A 19,237-nucleotide genomic window follows, 5' to 3' on the forward strand; every position below is an offset into this window, starting at 1 on the left:
GGGCTGACCTGCAAACAGGCGTCGGCAACAATCGCGAATGCGGCGCACATGTGACAAAAAGCAAAGGTCATTATAGAGTTACGACGTACGGGAATGAGTTATCAGCTGTCTAATCGTAGACAACACAATGTCGAGCCTTAAACTGTAAGCCTGTATTGGTATTGTTTCTTTTATTTGGCTGTCGAACATTATTTTTGGTTTGAAATATGATTTTATGTAAAATAATTGATATGAAAAAGCCGTCTGTTAAGTTATGTCCCCATTTCACCACACGCAAGTGGCAGAAATGACAATGATCAGCTGACGCATTTTTCTTGGCCGAAGTCAGAGCGCGCGGCCCGACGCACCACCACCGCACCACAAAGTATGAGCAGAAGCCGCGCCCAAAGCCAGGGCCCCGGTAACGTGAGGTAGCCGAGTCGGGGCAGCGTGCGCTGACCCAAGCCGGGGCCGCAGCTTTGGGCGCGGTCTACCACATCCCCGCGGGCAGCCCCGGGCTATCACATGACACCGGGAGGACGCGCGGCCCCGGCTTGGGTCAGCGCACGCTGCCCCGACTCGGCTACCTCACGTTACCGGGGCCCTGGCTTTGGGCGCGGTCTACCGCACCACCTAACAGGCGTGTTCGAAACCGCAGGAGATGATGATGAACGGGTTTATCGAAACTTGATTGGATGAGCATATCGGTAATAGCGATTTCAGTGTGTGCATTTATTGTTCATAGTGGTGTGAAATGTGGTTGGGGTACGACCGACAACCCGTCGGGGCGAATTTCGCACTGGGGTACTCAAAATTTGAAGAATTTAAGACGTTTCCATGAGTTTTGAAGGTATAGATAAGTTCTAAAAATCCGGTTCTCCTTATCTGGGCCATTAACTCCATACGGTCCAGGAAAGCTGGCACACTACCTTTAAACCGGTACATAGTTTTACGTGCGCAGTCGGCTGCGTGCCGTCCGCCTTCATCTGATGTACGTACTCTGTGAGTCTCTGCACGTTTGCGTGGCAATAGTTTCGGGACGAGTCGTGTCGTTACCACATTGCGCTCAATAAGGTGGTAGGGCGACCGTTATTGTGTACTCTGCACATTCACAGCAATATTCCTACCGAGGGCAAGTGTTGCTGCCCATATTGCCTATTGCTCGCTTTTTTACCACGATCTAATTTGTTTACTATGTATTGCACCGTGTTGGCCACCAGCAAATGTTTCCTGCGCACAGCAGGTGATGACTTTCAGAGTTTCGATTTTTGCGACGATTTTTACCGTTTTCGAAGCGTGTTAGCTTGTATCGCTAGACTGATTTTCCAGTTTTTCTCTGCTTGCGTCTGGCACAGTTCAACTGTCGCAAGCTCTGTGACAGTGACACCTTTCGCGTTCTTGTTCTTACTGTGGCGTGCGAAAAACCGTCGCGCGTTACCCGTGTAAGCTAAGACGTACCACAATGTCGACAGCATTCCACTTTGTACTTTTTCACCGATCTCGCTTTTGCCAGCCTTTCCCAGCCCTTGATAACTCCTGTCGGTTCCTCGAGCAGAAGAGTTAGCCAGTTCCTAGTCCTACCAGTTTAAGGTTGATGACTGCGATTCTGACAGATTTAACGTCACAGTTTAAATCGCTGGGTGACCGCCTCCGCCGTTTTCGCCAATCTGCCTTGCAAACGATTTATCCCAGGGCCCTCCGAAATGCCCGTGCCCGGATTTGTACGCTGATCAGGGCCCAACGTCTCGCATCAGCCCCTAATGCTGGGTTGCTCAGTTGCTGGTACCCTCGTGTGTCGCTATACGCCGCTCGTTCTGTCTCAGTTACCGGCATTTGCTACTGATGAGCCCACGTCCATAACGAACCAATACAGAACACGATACGGCAGTGTGTGTTTGACCGGGGAAAATATTCTACGAGATATCGACTTATGCCAAGCCTGTGGCCTCTAGTAGGTAGTTAACTAGTTACGCAAACACGCGAGAAAGCAGTTCCTAAATCACCCTCCAAGTGCATCAAACAAATGTATTTAGCTTTCACAAGGCCATATTGTCTTGAAACACATCTCACTCACCTAATTAGAGACCAAATTAAGGCGGCTATGACGCTAACCGCGAGGCTTGAAGCCCAAGGCGTTCTGAAACACGGCCGTCACTTTGACAGGGGGACTTCAGACTGTCACTGTCAGCACTGTCACGCGGTTATGGGGCTGCAAGACTGTCACTGTCAGCACTGTAACGCAACTGTCATCCTCCGATGTGGCCAACAGAGTACAGACTGTCACTGTTACGCGACTATTACGCCCCGACGCAAACGCAATGTCCTGTGAGGTGTCCGAGCCTTTAGACAGGCATGGGGGAAGAAAAGCAGACGTGCGTTAGATGCGTGTCGTACTGGACTGACAAAACATACAGCGCAGAGTGCAGACTGGAGCTTGTTTGAGGTTGAGGCTAGGCAGTGGCGGTACGCTTTAAGCCACAGCTATCGGCTGCAAGTCATCGGCCGTTGACCTATGCGCTGCAATTCTCCAGGTGCATACGACGCTTCTGCCGTTAACCGTTCAATCAATTACTGTCAATAAGTCACGGTTTAACGCATCACGGCTCGAATTGTTACAGCTAAGCGCATTATGGCTCAATGCCTAAAGGCTCGGCGCAACAGGGTCTGACTCAGGTGAAGGAACAAACAGCGGGCTGCTTTCGATCACTGGCATGTCAGCTGTCCCGATCAGTTCACGATCCGGAGCGCAGTCGAACCAACTGAGTTGTCACAGTGGTTACTGTCCTACACCACCACACGTCACGTCACGGCTGGTAGCTCGCGGCACAGTCCATCATGGCGCGTTACACGGCGCGTCACGTCACATCACGATCCTCTCGGTCAGTCTGGGGCCAGCGCGTGCGTGCGTCACACCGACCCTCACAACTCCGCCCAACGTCTGATATCGCCTCAAGCGTTACTGGCACCGTCGGTACAGATAAAGATAGGCGAGCTCGCGAGGTGGTTGCCTACTCTCCGCGACTTTCTCATCGTTGAAGATACACCACCGTCCGTCCTTAAGCACGTGGCAGACATAGTGACCCACCATGGTGCTGGTACCCATGTGGGAAATGAAGGCGACCAGTTGGTACTTACCGGGGCCGTCTCGGTAGCCGTCCGCCGCTGCGGCAGGTGTTGGCTCATCATTCAGCTCGGCAGGGTGACTGAAGATCCAGTCGGCCGCCCGCTCCACGCTGTTGTTGGTCTCCTTCAGCGCGCGTTCAGCCTGAGCCGGGGTGAAGCCCATGCTGACAATGAGCGCTACTGAGTCGGGGTCGGCAGTGAAGGTTGAATCCCCGGCAGGGGCCGTGCCGGGGACGGTGAATGGCGCAGCAAAGTCTGCATCAGTCATATGCTCCATGATCCACGCCATGGCCGCCTCGACGCCCGAATTTTGCGTGGTGTACACGGCACGTTTGCACGCCTCCTCCGGGAAGCCCATCTCGGTGAGCTGGCTGATGACTGCTGCGTCGAGCTGGGGCGCGGCGGCGGCGGCGGCGCGGTCACCGGCCGGCTCCGGTAGCTCCTGCTCACCAGGCTGGAGACCCGAACCACGCAGTGAGCTGAGATCGAGCTCGTCCGGGACGGGGATAGACACGTCCAGCTTCTTGGGTAGCCAGTCATCCCCGACAGTGAAGCGCTGTAGCTGAACTAGTAGGAACTCGGGGAACGTGCCAAGGCGGGAGGTCTGTAGAGCGACCGTCTTGGCGTCCAGGGCTGTCGAGTAGAACTGCTCGACACGCCGTGGCTCCCTGAAAGCCTCTAGGAGTGCCTCAAACGGTACACGAGCGCGCACCACGGGACCGATGTCGTCGCCGGGCGCGGCAGCTGCCTTACGTGCCTCATACTCGTGCACTGCTTCCTTGTTCGTGGCTGCCTCCATAGGGATCTGCAGGGACAAAAAGTATTCAGTGCGGTCCGAATACTTCACCTTGTGGGATCCCGTGCACTCAATTCGCTCTTCCACTCGGAACTTGAACGCGTCTGTCGGATCATCGCGATGTCGACTGCTACGCGACACCATGTTGATGAGATGGAGAATAAACTCCTGCGCATCTTGCTGCCGCTTTCCCGAGAACTCCGGATGACCGCGTCCAACCACGTTCTTGAAAGTGAACGGCTCAATCCCTGGCTGGCCCTTGGCGGCCTCTGCTGGATCCTCCGGCTGTCGCGAGTACTTTCCCGATAACAAACCCTGTGCCAGTTTACACATCTGCGCGTCGAAATCGTCGGGCACACGCGCCGGCTCGAGTGAGTAAAACGTCGTCTCTGCACCCTGATAGTACCGTTTTACGAAGTCCGGCACGGTAAACATCACTTGCATTGCGCTGTTCAAGTAACAAGAGTTGCCGAGGTTTTTCAGTCCGGTGTAGCCTGGCCCAAAGAGCGGTTTGAGGTCCTGACCCTCCTCTTGAATGGTAGCCCATTCTCCAATCTTCTTGTTCATCTCAATCTCCAGTTCGACCATCGATTTGTCAGTCTTCTCCATAGCCTGAATGTTGATGCCAAAGTGGGCCAGATGTTTTCCGAGCAATGGATCCAGAACCATGTCGTCTTCATCGTATGAGAACACATCAGCCTTGCCATCGGCGCTGATCGTTCCGAGCTTCACCGCCAGTGGGTATCCAGTCAGCTTATAGTATTCGACAGCGTGGTTGTTGCCTCCGCTTCCATCGAAGAACTTTCGCCCGCAGAGGATGGCTCCATCGGTCAGGTTCAGCCACAGGTTGTCCGTTTTATCACACTGCGCGCACTGCCAGCCTCGGGGAGGCACTTTGACGCCGTTATCCAGCTGCTGCAGTGTCTCGGCGTGTTTTGAAACCATACGCACCTCTCCGTCCCACGTACCCGTCGCCTGAGCGAGCTCCTCCCGGCGACCTGCTGAATCAGCCGCTATTACTGCTGCCACGGCATTACGGGCCTGCGCCGGGAGCTCTTCACTGGACAGAGGTATCGTCTGCCATCCGGGAAGCACCACCAGTGTGTTATGCTCCTCATACTCCGCCGGACGCTCCTCGCCGCTGAACCCTCCCTCCACTCCGATCGCCAGGCGGGTGACTTTCTTTTCAGGTTCTTCAGCCGCGGTGGGGTCGACCGGCTGCACCTTCCGCTCCCTCCGCATGTGTAGGAACACACGTGATCCGGTCCTCTGGCTGAACTCCTCCACACGTTGGCGACCGACTCCGAGAAACGAGCGCAGGCACACGTACAGGCCCTCCGGCGACTCGGGTGTGTCAAACGAGTAGATACACTGGTCCTTGTACACCTTGTCGGTGGCCGTGGGGCAGCGGATCTCACTCAGATGAGCAGTGAGAGCCTCCATCGCTGCAGATGGTCTGGTGGATCCTGGGAATAGAGTGAGCTATCATTACTGAATGTGGGATGATACAAAACAATAAATATGTTTCTTGAAGAAAAAAAAACTGGGAACTTGGAGTCATTCAATGGAATACTTTTCTTTGAATTTGGCTTTCTTTTGAAAAATTAATCCAGAAATGGTCCGTTAAGGGTAAGAGCAGTTAAATTGTTCCTATCCCTGAGGATGAAAAGCCTGCTAGGTCTCAACCTAGACAGGGATAAGCACCCTAGACATGGAAATTTAAAAAAACAGCCTGAATTACCAGGAGTGGGATAGGCTTTCACTTCAGCTGTAGTCTGAGGGGTGTTCATGGGCACCGCACACTGCTGAGTGTGGTGTGTGCGGTGTGTGCAGCAGGCGTGGGGGTAGGGGATGGGTTAGGGTAGCCAGTTCTGACGTCACGACTGCGTGCGGTAGACGGTCCGCTGTAGCCAGTCCCGACCGGCCACAGCGGTCACTGTGTTCGGTGACAGAAGCTGGAAGGCTGACGTAGGGATGCAGTGGGCGGAGCTTGGAGGCTGTGTATGGTCCGACCGCACACAGGGCCCGTGAACAGCCCTCTGGTGAGGGGGATTAAGACCAGGATGGAGGAGCAGGAGTTCGCCAATAATTGAGATGGTAAGTTGCGTATTGGAGGGAAGTAAAAAAAAACTACCTATCCCCTTATCCATAGTCAAATGAGTAACCGCAGATACGGTTTCTGAGCAGTAATCGCCACACACTTTTAGAATGTGGATCGCTCATGATTGTTCAATACAATGGTTGAAGTAACATGCTGACAGCTGCCTAACTGCAGCCAGCTATGGTATCATTCAATCAAGCATATAAAAAACAATAACATTTCAAAGAAATAACAAATCCAAGCATGTTTTGATCAATATCATGAATATTTAACTTGTTTAGGGAATTTAATGAATTCGGTTTCGTTTCAGTTTGGAGTGCTCAGGCTGATGACAACTGGCAGTGACATGGTGCTCTCGATTTCACTGACTTTCTATCAGGCTTTCTGCTTACCCTAGATGTCAAGCACGCTTTCCAGAAACCGTTGACCAGGAGGACAGAGAAACTAAAGCGAAACTGTGTATGAAATTCACAAAATCCGGACGCCGGCTGCGTACCTTCTATTTCGCCTTGTCACCAAATCAAGCAAATAATAACAGAATTATTAGCATGAAGAAATGTCCCCCACACTATAGGCCTTGCACTAGGCAGTAAACGTCATGGTATCGAAATGAATGGAAGCACATCTAAGAGCGATGAAATCGGCGCAGCGCTTCCATATAATATTTTCCTTTATCCCTTCAGATTGTAGTAGTAGCACGCTCATGCATGCCGCATGGGGGAATGGTTTACAGCCAAAAAACTAGGCATTTCTTGATAAATATATTACACAAACCTGAAAACCAATCTGCATCAGCTGATGTGTTAACATGGTTACTGTCCCCGCACAAGAATACCCCCGATGGCAATGTATCCAGTGCCATTGTGATTTGTCCGTGTAAGGCCAGAGCACTGCCAGCAGGCAGCACCTATAGCCAACCGCACATCATTTTCTTCCGACACTCGACGACCTCAATGGGCAATGGCATCCTGTACCCTGCATCATTTGCAAATAGTGTACTTCCTGTATTCTGCACTCAAGCCACCCAATTCCCAATCAACCACACCCATTCCCGGCAGTAAAACACATATCAGACGGTCAGTCTGATATCAAACATCTCAAGTCTCAGGCACACCTTAGTCTTACACTTTTTTTAACATCGATCAAACCATGGTAGGGGCGACATCCCAATGAGGCCTTGGTTCCGAGTAGATATTCTCCTCAGCAGGTACCCTCACGATACTGACATTCACATTCTCAGGCTGTTTGGCCGCCGTCTCTTCGCTCCCTCCTTTGCCCTCCCGTTGAGCACAGCCACAGCGGAGACTGCCGGCACTAAAGCTTCTTCTGACATCCGCTCGGCGGCGCCTCAGTCGCCTCTCGGTACAGCGTCCTCGCGGTGCTGTGATGGCTCCATCCAGTGGCCAGCGCTGTGGCTCATTCGGCGGCCACTCGATACCCTCAGAGCCACCTAGCGGCGGAGTCACACACTCGTGGTACGCCATTTGACCACCACAGCGCTGCTGCTGCTCCGGCGGCGGGGGCGGTGGTTTCTGACGGCAAGCAGCCTTCAGCCGGCGCTGCTGTCTGACATTCAGCAGGCAGACAGCGGTCAGTAGCAGCAGCAGGCAGCCGGCCAGCGCTGCCACCAGCGAGGCCAGCAGCGCGGCTGGACAGCCGCCGGGTCGGGCGGCGACGGGGACCGGGGGCTCGGCCGCCGGCAGAGGCCGCTGAGATAGTGCTGAAACAGGGCAGGAGCAGCGTCAGAGCGAGCTAATAGCATCCCGGTCCTTGCCTTTCTGAGGACCAATGCATCCACATCCTCCCCCACATTACCTTTACTGGGCTTACGATCATCCCAAGTCCCAACAAGCAGCCGGCCTGGTGACTGGTGAGGTCAGCCTTGTCTGAGGTACGATCATACCGAGTGACCGTTTGAGCAGCAAGGCGGACTGTCCTACCAGGACGGCCTCTGCCGTTGCGGCGCACCGTAGGTGGTCCGCACAGCCCAATTGCTCCGTCAAGTAGGCATCCTTGTATCGCAAGGTCCTGCAATGGCCTTCTCAGGCCGAAAGAGCTCGCTCCCAATAAAAAAGAACGAACAAAAATTATATAATTGGCTCATTGACTAATGGCATTGACGCAATGGCAACTTTACACCGCACTTGCCTACATGTCCATTGTCCACGCACCCGGCTGGTTCACGACCGAATGGCTTAAATTTCAAAGCACCGATATATCAATTACGATCGGTATAGTCAATGTGTTGTATGCACTTTCAATACCATTCTTTTCGTCTTCCTTCTCTTCTTATCTCTCCTCATTATCATCCATATCCGTATTGGTATCGTATCTTTCTGACCATTCCTTACTCTTCCCGTTTCCCTGCTCACCGTGGGTATCCGGTATGACCACGCTGAAGGCCAGGTTTTGGCGCCAGTCAGTGGTGTTGGCGCCATTTAGACGGGCGTCACGCCTTCTCCTCCGGCCGAATCCCTGACCTCCGTCCGAGCACACCGCCTGGGGGCACGGTCAGGGCATTGAATGTCAGGTCGTGAGGGGTCACGTCAGGTGACGCTGGGTTGTCTCACCAAACTGCATGAATCACCTTATCATGGCGTGGGTAAGTTGAGCTAGCAGCTGGTGATATATCGGGACTAAGCACGAGTATGAATTGCCAGACGTTATAACTGGGCAGCTACGTATCAACTCAAGCTACAAAGGAGTCGTGTTTCACCCTCTCATGGTCTTAGTTTAGGATAAATCTCGTCAGGCTGGGATAAGCCCGTCTACAAATACATTTTACGCAGAGCGCTGCTGCTACCATCGGTCAGTACATGCCACCGTCTTAGTGAGTCACACTCGCCTGTCACCAAGTGACTGAGTGTCACGTGTGATCGTGTGTCAATGTGACATTGTCACTAAATGCCATTATGTCACTATGTGTCATAACGTCACTGCAGTCACCGTTTGTCATTGTTCGTCACTCTATGTCACTATGTCACCCACCGGCGCGCAGTCGGCGGCCTCGACACATCCTGTGACTCTGGCTGACACCTGCAATCGGTCACCCGACTCCATGCCCTGGAAGGTGAACACGCGGAAGGCGAAGTTGCTGATCAGCTGATTGGTCTGGTGACGAGCCGGGTGATCCGGAGCGATCAGCTGAAAAGAAAGGGGCGCAGAGGGGGAAGGGGGGGGGGGGTCAGGCAGTGGTTATATAAGTCACGGTAGGGTGTGTTGTCTAAAATGACCAGTCATGGGACAGAAGAGGCAAAACTTAATGAGTTAAGTGTCATAATTATGGCTGCTAACGAGGACAACAACTCGGTCAACGAGTGAAGTGTCAGACAACAGACACTTTAAACGAGTTAAGGTCTGGCTACATTATGCGTTTTCTGCGAGCGTTTTTTGCGAGTTTGTGTGATTTGCGGAATATCGTTCTAGAAAGAAACGACATTACGTTTTGTTATATGTTTTTCATATAAACTTTTAATCAATATAAACGTTTTATTAACTTTCATATAAATATTAAAGAAGCTATATTAAAAATAACTTTTTCTAGAACGAAATTGCGCAAAACACGCAAACTCGCAAAAAACGCACGCAGAAAACGCATAGTGTAGCCAGGCCTTTAGACTTGTATATGAATTGAGCAAAATGAGTGCATCGAGATTACAGCGGTAAACCGATCACTCCAGAAGCCCCATTCGGCCCGCCCGTAAAACAAACAAGATATATCAAGCCTTAGACGCGCATTTGTCGCCCGAATGCCGAAACAAGAGTGTCTCACTATATTCTTTACAGGGTAACGCATCCGCTAGAGCATCCTCTCCCCCACTTACGGTGAGGTCCTGGTTCCGACATCCATCGCTGAATACCAGCGGAGCGCTGTCTGACGGGAGACCCCCGCCGTCGGCCGCCACGCGCTCCACGAGGACGTCTGTGAGCTTACTGAACTGCCAGCCTGCCGGATCAGAGACAGTCACAATGATCAACAAAGAGGCTATTGAATTTCCGGACTGACGGTAAGGTAAACGTTACGAGTGGACGAGGTAAGCGAAAGGAGTGAAGATTTTAATTGGGCAATAGAGATCAGGTTAAGCATGTGTTTGGCATAGTCGGTTTAAGTCGGGTTCAGTTATGTCGGGATGTGGTCAGGTCATCAAAGGTCAGGTCAGTTTAGGCTGTAACTTTATTTGGGTTAGGGTTATACCAAGCCATTTTGAATCCCACCTTCTTTATAACGCTGAGGAGCACTGAAAATTACCTAAATAAAAGCAAAAAGTACTAATCACTAACCGTCCCCGGCCCGTATGATGCTGCGCAGGTGGAGCTCCTCGCCCAGTGTGATGGTATCTCCGGCTCCGACCACGGTGGAGAAAATCTCGGAGCCGGGGGTGCGCCGGAACAGCGCCACCTCGCACTCAAACTCCTGCCGACCGCCGCTGAACTCGACCGGCGAGAGGCTCTCGAAACTGGCGACAGACGGTGCGGAGGCTGATCAGGGAGATGGAGAGGTACTAACTGGCCACTGCACCGATCAGGGAGGGTGTGATGGTCAGGAGACGAGACGGCATTGTCCGGGAGGACTAAGTTTGGTAGGGAATGAATAGATAATGCAGATTTTAACTGTCTTTATTTAATTTTACCGATCCAATAAGGAGAAAAGTCGTCTAAATATGCGTTCCAATCAGCGAAATGCATACATTAGTCCGGAATGCAGATTGTTAAATTACATCACCAAATCATGCAGTACAGTAATGATTATACACGTCTTGTAGGGCAATCGAGCTCAAAGTTCAATCATCCAGATTCAGCAGTTCCATGCAGTCCAGAGGTCTAAGGACATGACCTCTGACCTGGCTCTGAGTCAGGTCCCGGAACCACTTACCCGACCAGCTGAGGTACGTCCCAGGTACGACCGGAGGTATCTGGTGACCTCCTACGTCCAGAGAGGCCCCAACCCGTGATAAGGTTAGTTCTCGATAGCCAAAGGACCCAAGTGTTAGGATTTATCGCTCTATCCTTATGAATGTAATTCAAAGGATCAAATTTCTATCACCTATTTGTTCGTGTAGATCCAGCAAAATGTTTCACCTGATTTGTTTCGAAACATGCCTTCTTCATGTAGCTAGATGAACCGTGTTTCGCTAGATAAAGATAGATCACCCGGACCCGCGCTGTAAATGAAATAGTTAACGACCGCCACCACCCCAACGCAAGCAGCCGCAACTTTGGCGTCGATTTTTACAATTGCCGACGTTATATTGACGTTAATTCACTCACCCGGTGGCCTGGACGATCAGCTGTTTGCCGGCCGTCTGGCTGGGATCCTGCGGCCGACACTGGATCTGAATGACGTCATCCTCGGGCAGGTGGATCCCGGCGATCAAAGGGAACCGGATCGTCAGACACAACCAGCGCTGAAACCACAGAGCGGTACTGTGAGGGGAAGTATCGGGCATAGGAAAACACGGCAATGGATCAGGACAACCGACGGGCGACCGCTGTGTTTTTTGTTTGTTTTGTTAGGTTAGGCCCTTTCGGTCCAATGGGACCATTTCAGAGCTGGGAGGATGATAGGATATAGGGGGAGACATTGGTCTGGGCAGGCACCCTAGTGAGTCACCGGGGCTGAACCCGTCCAGAGGACAGGCCACCCAGCCCCAAGGTACTCACTGCACCCGGCTACGGGGTGCGCTCCCTCGGGAGCAGCGGTGCCGCTCCAAGGGAGCAGCCCACATGAGATAAAGTTGTGTAGTGCACCGCCGCACGTTCTCCGACGCGGCGCGGCACTACCGCCGCTGGCGACTGGCGAGCGCTCCGACGCGGGGCGGCGCCACCGTCGACCTCAACGTGGCGCTGCTGTCGCAGCTGACGCGAGGCGCAGGTTCAGCGATATCCGCCAGATGGCTCTGCTCAGGGCCTCGTCTAAGGAATTTTCACTGGGGGGGCCAGAGACTGAAGGAGCCAAACCTAGGGTACCCCCAAATCCTGTTTTCTCACCGGATTTAGACCACTCATTTTTCATCACAGCCCTGACACCATAAATATTTTTTTTTTGTTTTTAAAACTAAAAAAAGTAGGCCATCCGACCCATGCTTGTATACCTATTAGTTTATAGCCTCCTCACATTGCCCCATCAGACAATAGACCGTTCCGTGCTTCTATCCTCAGGATACTGAAATCCTTCTCCTCCACGCCGCAACCCCCCTCCGGGCTGGACAGGCAACTTTATCCCATGCGGGCTGCTCCCTTGGAGCGGCGCCGCTGCTCCTGAGGGAGCGCACCCCGTAGCCGGGTGCAGTGAGTGCCTTGGGGCTGGGTGGCCTGTCCTTTTGGACGGGCTCAGCCCCGGCGACTCACTAGGGTGCCTGCCCAGACCAATGTCTCCCCCTAATTCCTACCATCCTTCCGGCTCTGCAATGGTCTTGTCGACCGAAAGGGCCTAACCCAACAAAACAAAAAACAACAAAATCAGACAATAATAATCACACTTCTCGTTGTTGAGCGTGTGATTGAGTGGCAGTGCCTTGTCTAAGGAGTTTGCATGCCGTGCCTTATGTCGAGGGCCCACACGCATATATATTTTTTTGCGAACCAAATCGGTTTCTGATGGGCCCCTCTGAGCGCTCGATGCCGATCTCTGAGGGCTAATGCCAACTTCTGGACCTATACTTCGGCCTCTATGGTAGCCCACACTGGTTTTATATGATCCATACCAGGCTTTAACCCTATTCCTGGCGGGCTCCGCCGGGACAAGAAACTGGCGGGGGGGGGGGGGGCCGATTCGGCCCCCCCCTTCAGATCTCAAAAAACTACACATCGCAGCGACAAACGGTAAACGGCATCGGATACGCACGGTCAAGATCTACAATTTTTACTAAGGTCATTTTCAGGTCAGGTCAAAGATGACGTCACAGGGGTCGAAAAAGTCAAAATGGCGGCGCTAGATATGGAGAGAGTTTTTCTCGAATAACTTTTGAATTAGTCAAGATAGGAACAAACTAAGGGCATCATCGTGATCCTCTCGTCAATCCGCATCGAATGATATATATGTTGACCTCGAAAGGTCAAGGTCAAAGGCTGACCTCAGGTCACGTGACCTCGAGGTCATCATGTATATCATTCGATGGGTCTTGACGAGCTGAACACAATGAGACCATCCACGCGTCTGTATCTTGTTCCTGTACGGAGTTATTGGCCAAAAACCTTTGGTGACCTTTGATGACGTCACATGACCTCACAGCTGCCCAACAGCAAAACAGACCTCAAGGTAGTGAAGGTTGATCGTATATGAAGTCATGTATGGTATATGGGGTCATTCCGACCCGTTTTAGTGGTAAAAACAGGGAGTTGATTTTTCCCCCATTGACTTATAATGGGGAGGTCGCGAAACTGACCTGACCTTAGGTCACCGATATCAAAATTCCGAGATATACAAATTGCACATACTGGTACCCTAACTAAAGCCTGAAGAGAAGAAATTGATCGGTCAAAAACTCTAGCTCTGGCGTGATTGCAAACTTTTCTGAGGTAGGGTCACCAAACCGCCTCTGGTGACCTGACCTGAGGTCAGATCAACTCAAAATTTTCAGACATGTTGCGTAGAAGCCTTTTAGGAAAAGCCAGAAAATTTGAGCTTCCTAGCTCAACGCGTTTGGGAGAAATAACCAAAAAACCTCAGGGGAGGGCTCCTGAGGCCCCCCCCCCCGCCAGGAATAGGGTTAAGGGTCAATCTGAGTGGAGACCGTATTTTCCCACTAGGGCTTCCTCAGACCAGTGTAATTGCCTGTGTATCAACTTGGAGACTGATGACTTCTCAGGTGGATTCTCCGTAATCGCCGTGGATCTTCAACACCCCCCCCCCCCCCTGGGTGGTCGTCAGAGGCTATAAACTAAACAAAAATGGAGATTACCCCGTGTAGTAGTGCTTTGAGGCCCGTTGGGACCCTAAGTGGCTGGCATTTGCCCTCCAGGACTCCATGCCGACTTCTTTAGATAATCCAGCTGTCAGAGTTCCCGTCCCCACAGACAGACCACCAATCTGGCATCTGCGCCTACGTACGACCACCCAGAATGGGAGCCTGCTTCATTACGATTAGGAGCTACTCTTGCCGCACACCGGTGACCGTCCAGCCAGAAGTTGGACGCCGCATAGCGAGGACGACGATAGGCAAAAACAAGAGATTGACGCCCCGAGGACAGAAACAATTCAGATTGATACCTAAAGGAGAAATTTTCGCCGGTAGAGCCTTGGACTCCGCGTAGTGAGGGCACGCGTCCCGGTTTAAACAGTCCGGGTTCGAAGCGCGACATCGCTCGATCTTTATGAGCCTCCTGGCGAGTACATGGTTACGGTTGGTGGCAGGCCGTAGCCATTCGAAGTCAGTGAGGGGACCGGCCGTGTGCGGCTATGTGCATACGTTAAATTTTGGGCTCTAAATTCTGCCATAGATCACGAATTGCGCGATCAGAGGGTAGAGGGCAGGGCTAACGCAAAGCTCTGTTTAGCGGGGGCTCTGTACTTGTGAATCCTTCCATTCAAAAAGGTTCGGACTAAATTTATGACAAAAAGAATATCCGGGACACGGAGTTGGGCGCCTGAAAAGACGAAATGTAACGCATTGCTGAGCGAAAAAAATGGTTCAGGTAAACAAAATAAACACATAACAGCCCTAGGTAATGGGGTCTCATCGTTTCGTTTACGCATTTGTTTTTATGTTCACTGACGCCTCGAAATAAAAATTCGTTTGCCTTTTGGCTATTGCCGGCCCCCCCAGTAGTGACTTTTTGCCCTGACTGGGGGGGCCAGGTCAATGACTGCGGGGGTTTGGCCCCCCCAGTTAACATGTTAGACGAGGCCTTGGCTCTGCTCCACTTGTTCATTTTTTATGTCCGATTTATTAATGTTTTAGAAATGTATGTTCGTGTGAATGTATCATAATGTTCATCGTCGTGTGGGCATTCACGCACTCTTCTAGAAAGTATCTCTCGCTCTGATGTACGTTTTCTCACTGCTTTGTACCTACTTTCCTTAACTTTGCCAAAACGAACTATGGTTTCATCGCTGCGTTCACTACATAGCTTGCTCATGGTGATTCAAATATATCGCTATCCTTGGCCGATCTAAGTGTTTGGGGGAGACGGCTCCACATCAGGGAACTTCCCAGCCCGTCGTTGTGTGGAATCCCAAGTTGCGAATCCCAAACACTGGAACGGCTTCATCCGGCTTAGAGCACGACACGCCACGGCACCAGCCACAAATGGTGACCCCGACGTGATCGGTAGCTCAAGAAGTCATCGTCTCCGCCTCGGCAAGAAGAGGTCATCTTTGACCTGGCCTCCCCATCGCCTCGGCAAGAATGGGTGATCTTCACCCGGCTTCCGCTGCCGCGAACAGTGAATAGTGCGCTGGTGACGTGGCCTAGCCTCAGCGCAACGAGCGCCCAACGCAGTGCAGCCACGCAGCTCGCGCACCCCACTCCCGGCGCAGCGCTGAGTCTGCAGGTCGATGCCTCTGACACCGGCGTCGGCGCTGTCCTACAGCAACACTCGCACGGGACCTGGACGCCGCTGGCTTTCTTCTCGAAGTCACTCCAACCAGCAGAGACACGCTACAGCACCTTCGGCCGCGAACTGCTCGGGGCGTATCTGGCGGTCAAGCACTTCCGGCACACTCTGGAAGGCCGCCAGTTCGCCATCTTCACCGACCACAAGGCCCTCGTGTCGGCAGTCTCGTCTGGGTCAGCCAGCTACTCGCCGAGGGAGATCCGGCACCTGGACTTCATCTCCCAGTTCACCACCGACATCAGGCACGTGCCTGGGAAAGAAAACGCAGCTGCGGACGCTCTGAGTCGAACAGTGGCGATGCTCTCAGCACCGTGCCCGCCAGTCGACAACTTCGACGAGCTCGCAGCCTGCCAGCAAGAGGACGAAGAGCTGGCGCGCTTCCGCTCGACAGAGCACGGGCTCAAACTCAGAGACGCCCGGCTCCCCAGCGGCCGCACGCTGGTCATCGACGAGTCCCAGGGTGTACCGCGGCCGTGGATCCCGGCACCGCTCCGGCGCGCCTACTTCCGGCACGTGCACGATCTGGCCCACCCGGGAGTGCGCGCCACCGTCGACCTGGTCACGCGGCGGTTCGTGTGGCCGTCGGTGAAGAAGGACGCCGCACTCTGGGCGCGCACCTGCGTCCCGTGCCAGCGCACCAAAGTCCACCGGCACACGACAGCGCCGCCCGCATCGTTCCCGCCACCTGCCGACAGGTTTCGACAAGTGCACGCCGACCTGGTCGGCCCGCTGCCGCCGTCTGAGGGCTTCTCGTATCTTCTGACGGTGGTGGACCGGTACAGCCGCTGGCCGGAGGCGATCCCGCTGCGTGGCATCACGGCGCGAGAGGTCGCCCGGGCGCTGATCTCCGGCTGGATCTCTCGGTTCGGCGTCCCGGACGAGATCATCACCGACCGGGGCAGCCAATTCGAGTCGGCGCTCTGGGCTGAGCTGTCCACTCTCCTGGGCTGCGCGCGGCGCCGGACCACCGCGTACCACCCCCAGGCCAACGGGATGGTGGAGCGCCTGCACCGGCAGCTTAAGGCCGCGCTGCGCGCCGCCGCGCCCGCCCGCTGGACGGAGGCTCTTCCTTTGGCGCTGCTCGGAATCCGCTCGGCGCTCAAACAAGACCTGGGCTGCAGCACTGCCGAGCTGGTGTACGGAGCGCCGCTCCGCCTACCTGGTGAACTCATCACCCCGTCCGCCACCGCGCCTCCTACGCCGGAATCATTCGCCGCCGAGCTTCAGCGCACCATGGCGGCACTGCGCCCGACGGCACCTCGACCAGCACCAAGCGCGCCGTCGTACGTGCCGCGCGCGCTGGACCACGCCTCGCACGTGTTCGTGCGCCACGACGCAGTGAAGCCGCCGCTTGCCCCGCGTTACGACGGACCTTACAAGGTGCTACACAGATCGGCGAAGACGGTCACTGTGGACCGAGGCGGTCGTTCCGACGTTATCTCCATTGACCGAGTCAAACCGGCGCACTTGGAACGGCCCCCGCCTGCTCCAACTCCGACAGCATCGCCGTCTGCGGCCCAAGACACGGCGCGTTCCGCCGACTCGGCAACACCGGCCTCCGGCCCCGAGCTCCTCCTGCCAGCGCCTCGCGCACCGAAGCCGCCGCTTCCGCCACCGCGTGGCGACCTGCCGCTACAGCCGACGCCTCCGCCCGCGCCCCCACCGCCGTGCCTACGGACGACCCGCTCCGGCCGTGCTGTACGGCCACCAACGCGTTTTCTTAACGTCACGTTCGCCGTGCCGTCTCTAGGGGGAGGGTGATGTAGTGCACCGCCGCACGTTCTCCGACGCGGCGCGGCACTACCGCCGCTGGCGACTGGCGAGCGCTCCGACGCGGGGCGGCGCCACCGTCGACCTCAACGTGGCGCTGCTGTCGCAGCTGACGCGAGGCGCAGGTTCAGCGATATCCGCCAGATGGCTCTGCTCCACTTGTTCATTTTTTATGTCCGATTTATTAATGTTTTAGAAATGTATGTTCGTGTGAATGTATCATAATGTTCATCGTCGTGTGGGCATTCACGCACTCTTCTAGAAAGTATCTCTCGCTCTGATGTACGTTTTCTCACTGCTTTGTACCTACTTTCCTTAACTTTGCCAAAACGAACTATGGTTTCATCGCTGCGTTCACTACATAGCTTGCTCATGGTGATTCAAATATATCGCTATCCTTGGCCGATCTAAGTGTTTGGGGGAGACGGCTCCACATCAGGGAACTTCCCAGCCCGTCGTTGTGTGGAATCCCAAGTTGCGAATCCCAAACACTGGAACGGCTTCATCCGGCTTAGAGCACGACACGCCACGGCACCAGCCACAGTTGCCTGTCCAGCCCGGAGGGGGGTTGCGGCGTGGAGGAGAAGGATTTCCGTATCCTGAGGATAGAAGCATGGAACGGGTGTAATGGCTCGTTTGTTTGTTTGTTTTGTTGGGTTAGGCCCTTTCGGTCCATTGAGACCATTTCAGAGCCGGGAGGATGATAGGATATAGGGGGAGACATTGGTCTGGGCAGGCACCCTAGTGAGTCGCCGGGGCTGAGCCCGTCCAGAGGACAGGCCACCCAGCCCCAAGGCACTCACTGCACCCGGCTACGGGGTGCGCTCCCTCGGGAGCGGCGGTGCCGCTCCAAGGGAGCAGCCCGCATGAGATAAAGTTGCCTGTCCAGCCCGGAGGGAGGTTGCGGCGTGGAGGAGAAGGATTTCAGTCTGAGGAAAGAAGCACGGAACGGTGTAATGGCTCGGCAGTCACTCGCTGGGTCACTGATTTCAGTAATGCGTGGGATGTCATTTCTGTCATTCATGACTGCACTGAACAGTTATAACCGCTCCAAAAATATATCGAACAATTTTAATGACATAAAAGCTGGGTAGCGCGTATCGAGAACGGAATAAAACAACCAAGCGCGGACCCTTGCGCGGACCCTAATAGCGGCATCAAGCCTTCCGGCACAGCATAACTGCAGGCGTTCGACGCTAGCGTCATCTATTTATCTTTGCAGAAGCTATAGTACGCAATGTGAATGCTTTCCTAGAAACTTACATAAATGACGGCGAATAAAAGAAAACTCATCCATTTTACAAACATTGCATTGCCTGTAGCAGCTAGACTGCTAGACTATGGTAGACTTTAACAGCATCGAGCTTCGCAGGCTTCCATTAAATGTGCAGTATGCCTTGCTCTCTGGTGAGTAGATGTCGCCCTGGTCAAGGCGCTGTTTTTAATGTTCATCTCGGGCTCAAAGCTCTTTTGCTTCATTCCCCTTTTCTAATGCTAACAGTTTCAGGCTAGCTGGTAAATAAAATAAAGTACAATAACCTGTTTCGTCTAAGGGCATATCGCCGGCATAACAACCAATGCCACTGATCGACAAATGAGGGTGCCGTGCCTGACCGATCAGGATCTCCGCCTCAGCCTGACAAATCCCGCTTACCTCGCCGCTCGGCTGTACACAGCTCTCCACACCACACGCTTCCAAATTCGTCACAGCCAGCTCCAGACGGCGGCCATCTTGTGACGACGTCATAGCGCAGACAGCTGAGCTGAACGGGTTGACGGCAGGTCGGAGGGTGAGCACAGGTGGCGCCACCAGCGGCCGGGACGAGAGGACCGTAGCCGTCAGGTGTTCTCGAGAGGAGCTCTGAAGACATCGGATATCTGGACAGGGGAGAGAAACGGAGGTCAAACTTTGG

At 53.8% G+C, this 19,237-nt stretch overlaps 2 protein-coding genes across 4 annotated transcripts; both read right to left on the reverse strand.

The window, feature by feature from the left end:
* Positions 1 to 1,990: 1,990 nt before the first annotated feature.
* On the reverse strand, positions 1,991 to 6,582 carry LOC122392740 (ubiquitin carboxyl-terminal hydrolase 5-like). Of its 2 annotated transcripts, none has more exons than XM_043387985.1 (2): positions 6,496 to 6,582; positions 1,991 to 5,364 (listed from the first exon to the last, which is right to left on the reverse strand). In XM_043387985.1, exon 2 carries the CDS (start codon positions 5,339 to 5,341, stop codon positions 2,936 to 2,938), a length of 2,406 nt encoding a protein of 801 aa, XP_043243920.1. In that variant the 5' UTR covers positions 5,342 to 5,364; positions 6,496 to 6,582; the 3' UTR covers positions 1,991 to 2,935. The 2 variants fall into 2 exon arrangements, with proteins under 2 accessions (XP_043243920.1, XP_043243919.1); XM_043387984.1 differs by having other exon boundaries at positions 6,392 to 6,576.
* Positions 6,583 to 6,822: 240 nt separating this feature from the next.
* LOC122392733 lies at positions 6,823 to 19,196 on the reverse strand. Of its 2 annotated transcripts, XM_043387962.1 has the most exons (8): positions 18,979 to 19,196; positions 11,268 to 11,404; positions 10,873 to 10,923; positions 10,281 to 10,456; positions 9,824 to 9,945; positions 8,988 to 9,143; positions 8,372 to 8,498; positions 6,823 to 7,719 (listed from the first exon to the last, which is right to left on the reverse strand). In XM_043387962.1, the coding sequence occupies exons 1-8, from the start codon at positions 19,069 to 19,071 to the stop codon at positions 7,142 to 7,144; spliced, it is 1,440 nt and encodes a 479-aa protein (XP_043243897.1). In that variant the 5' UTR covers positions 19,072 to 19,196; the 3' UTR covers positions 6,823 to 7,141. The 2 variants fall into 2 exon arrangements, with proteins under 2 accessions (XP_043243897.1, XP_043243898.1); XM_043387963.1 differs by lacking the exon at positions 10,873 to 10,923.
* Positions 19,197 to 19,237: the final 41 nt, after the last annotated feature.

The sequence above is a fragment of the Amphibalanus amphitrite genome, unplaced genomic scaffold, assembly GCF_019059575.1.
Source record: "Amphibalanus amphitrite isolate SeventyFive unplaced genomic scaffold, NRLGWU_Aamphi_draft 000499F_arrow, whole genome shotgun sequence".
NCBI classification, from domain to species: domain Eukaryota; kingdom Metazoa; phylum Arthropoda; class Thecostraca; order Balanomorpha; family Balanidae; genus Amphibalanus; species Amphibalanus amphitrite.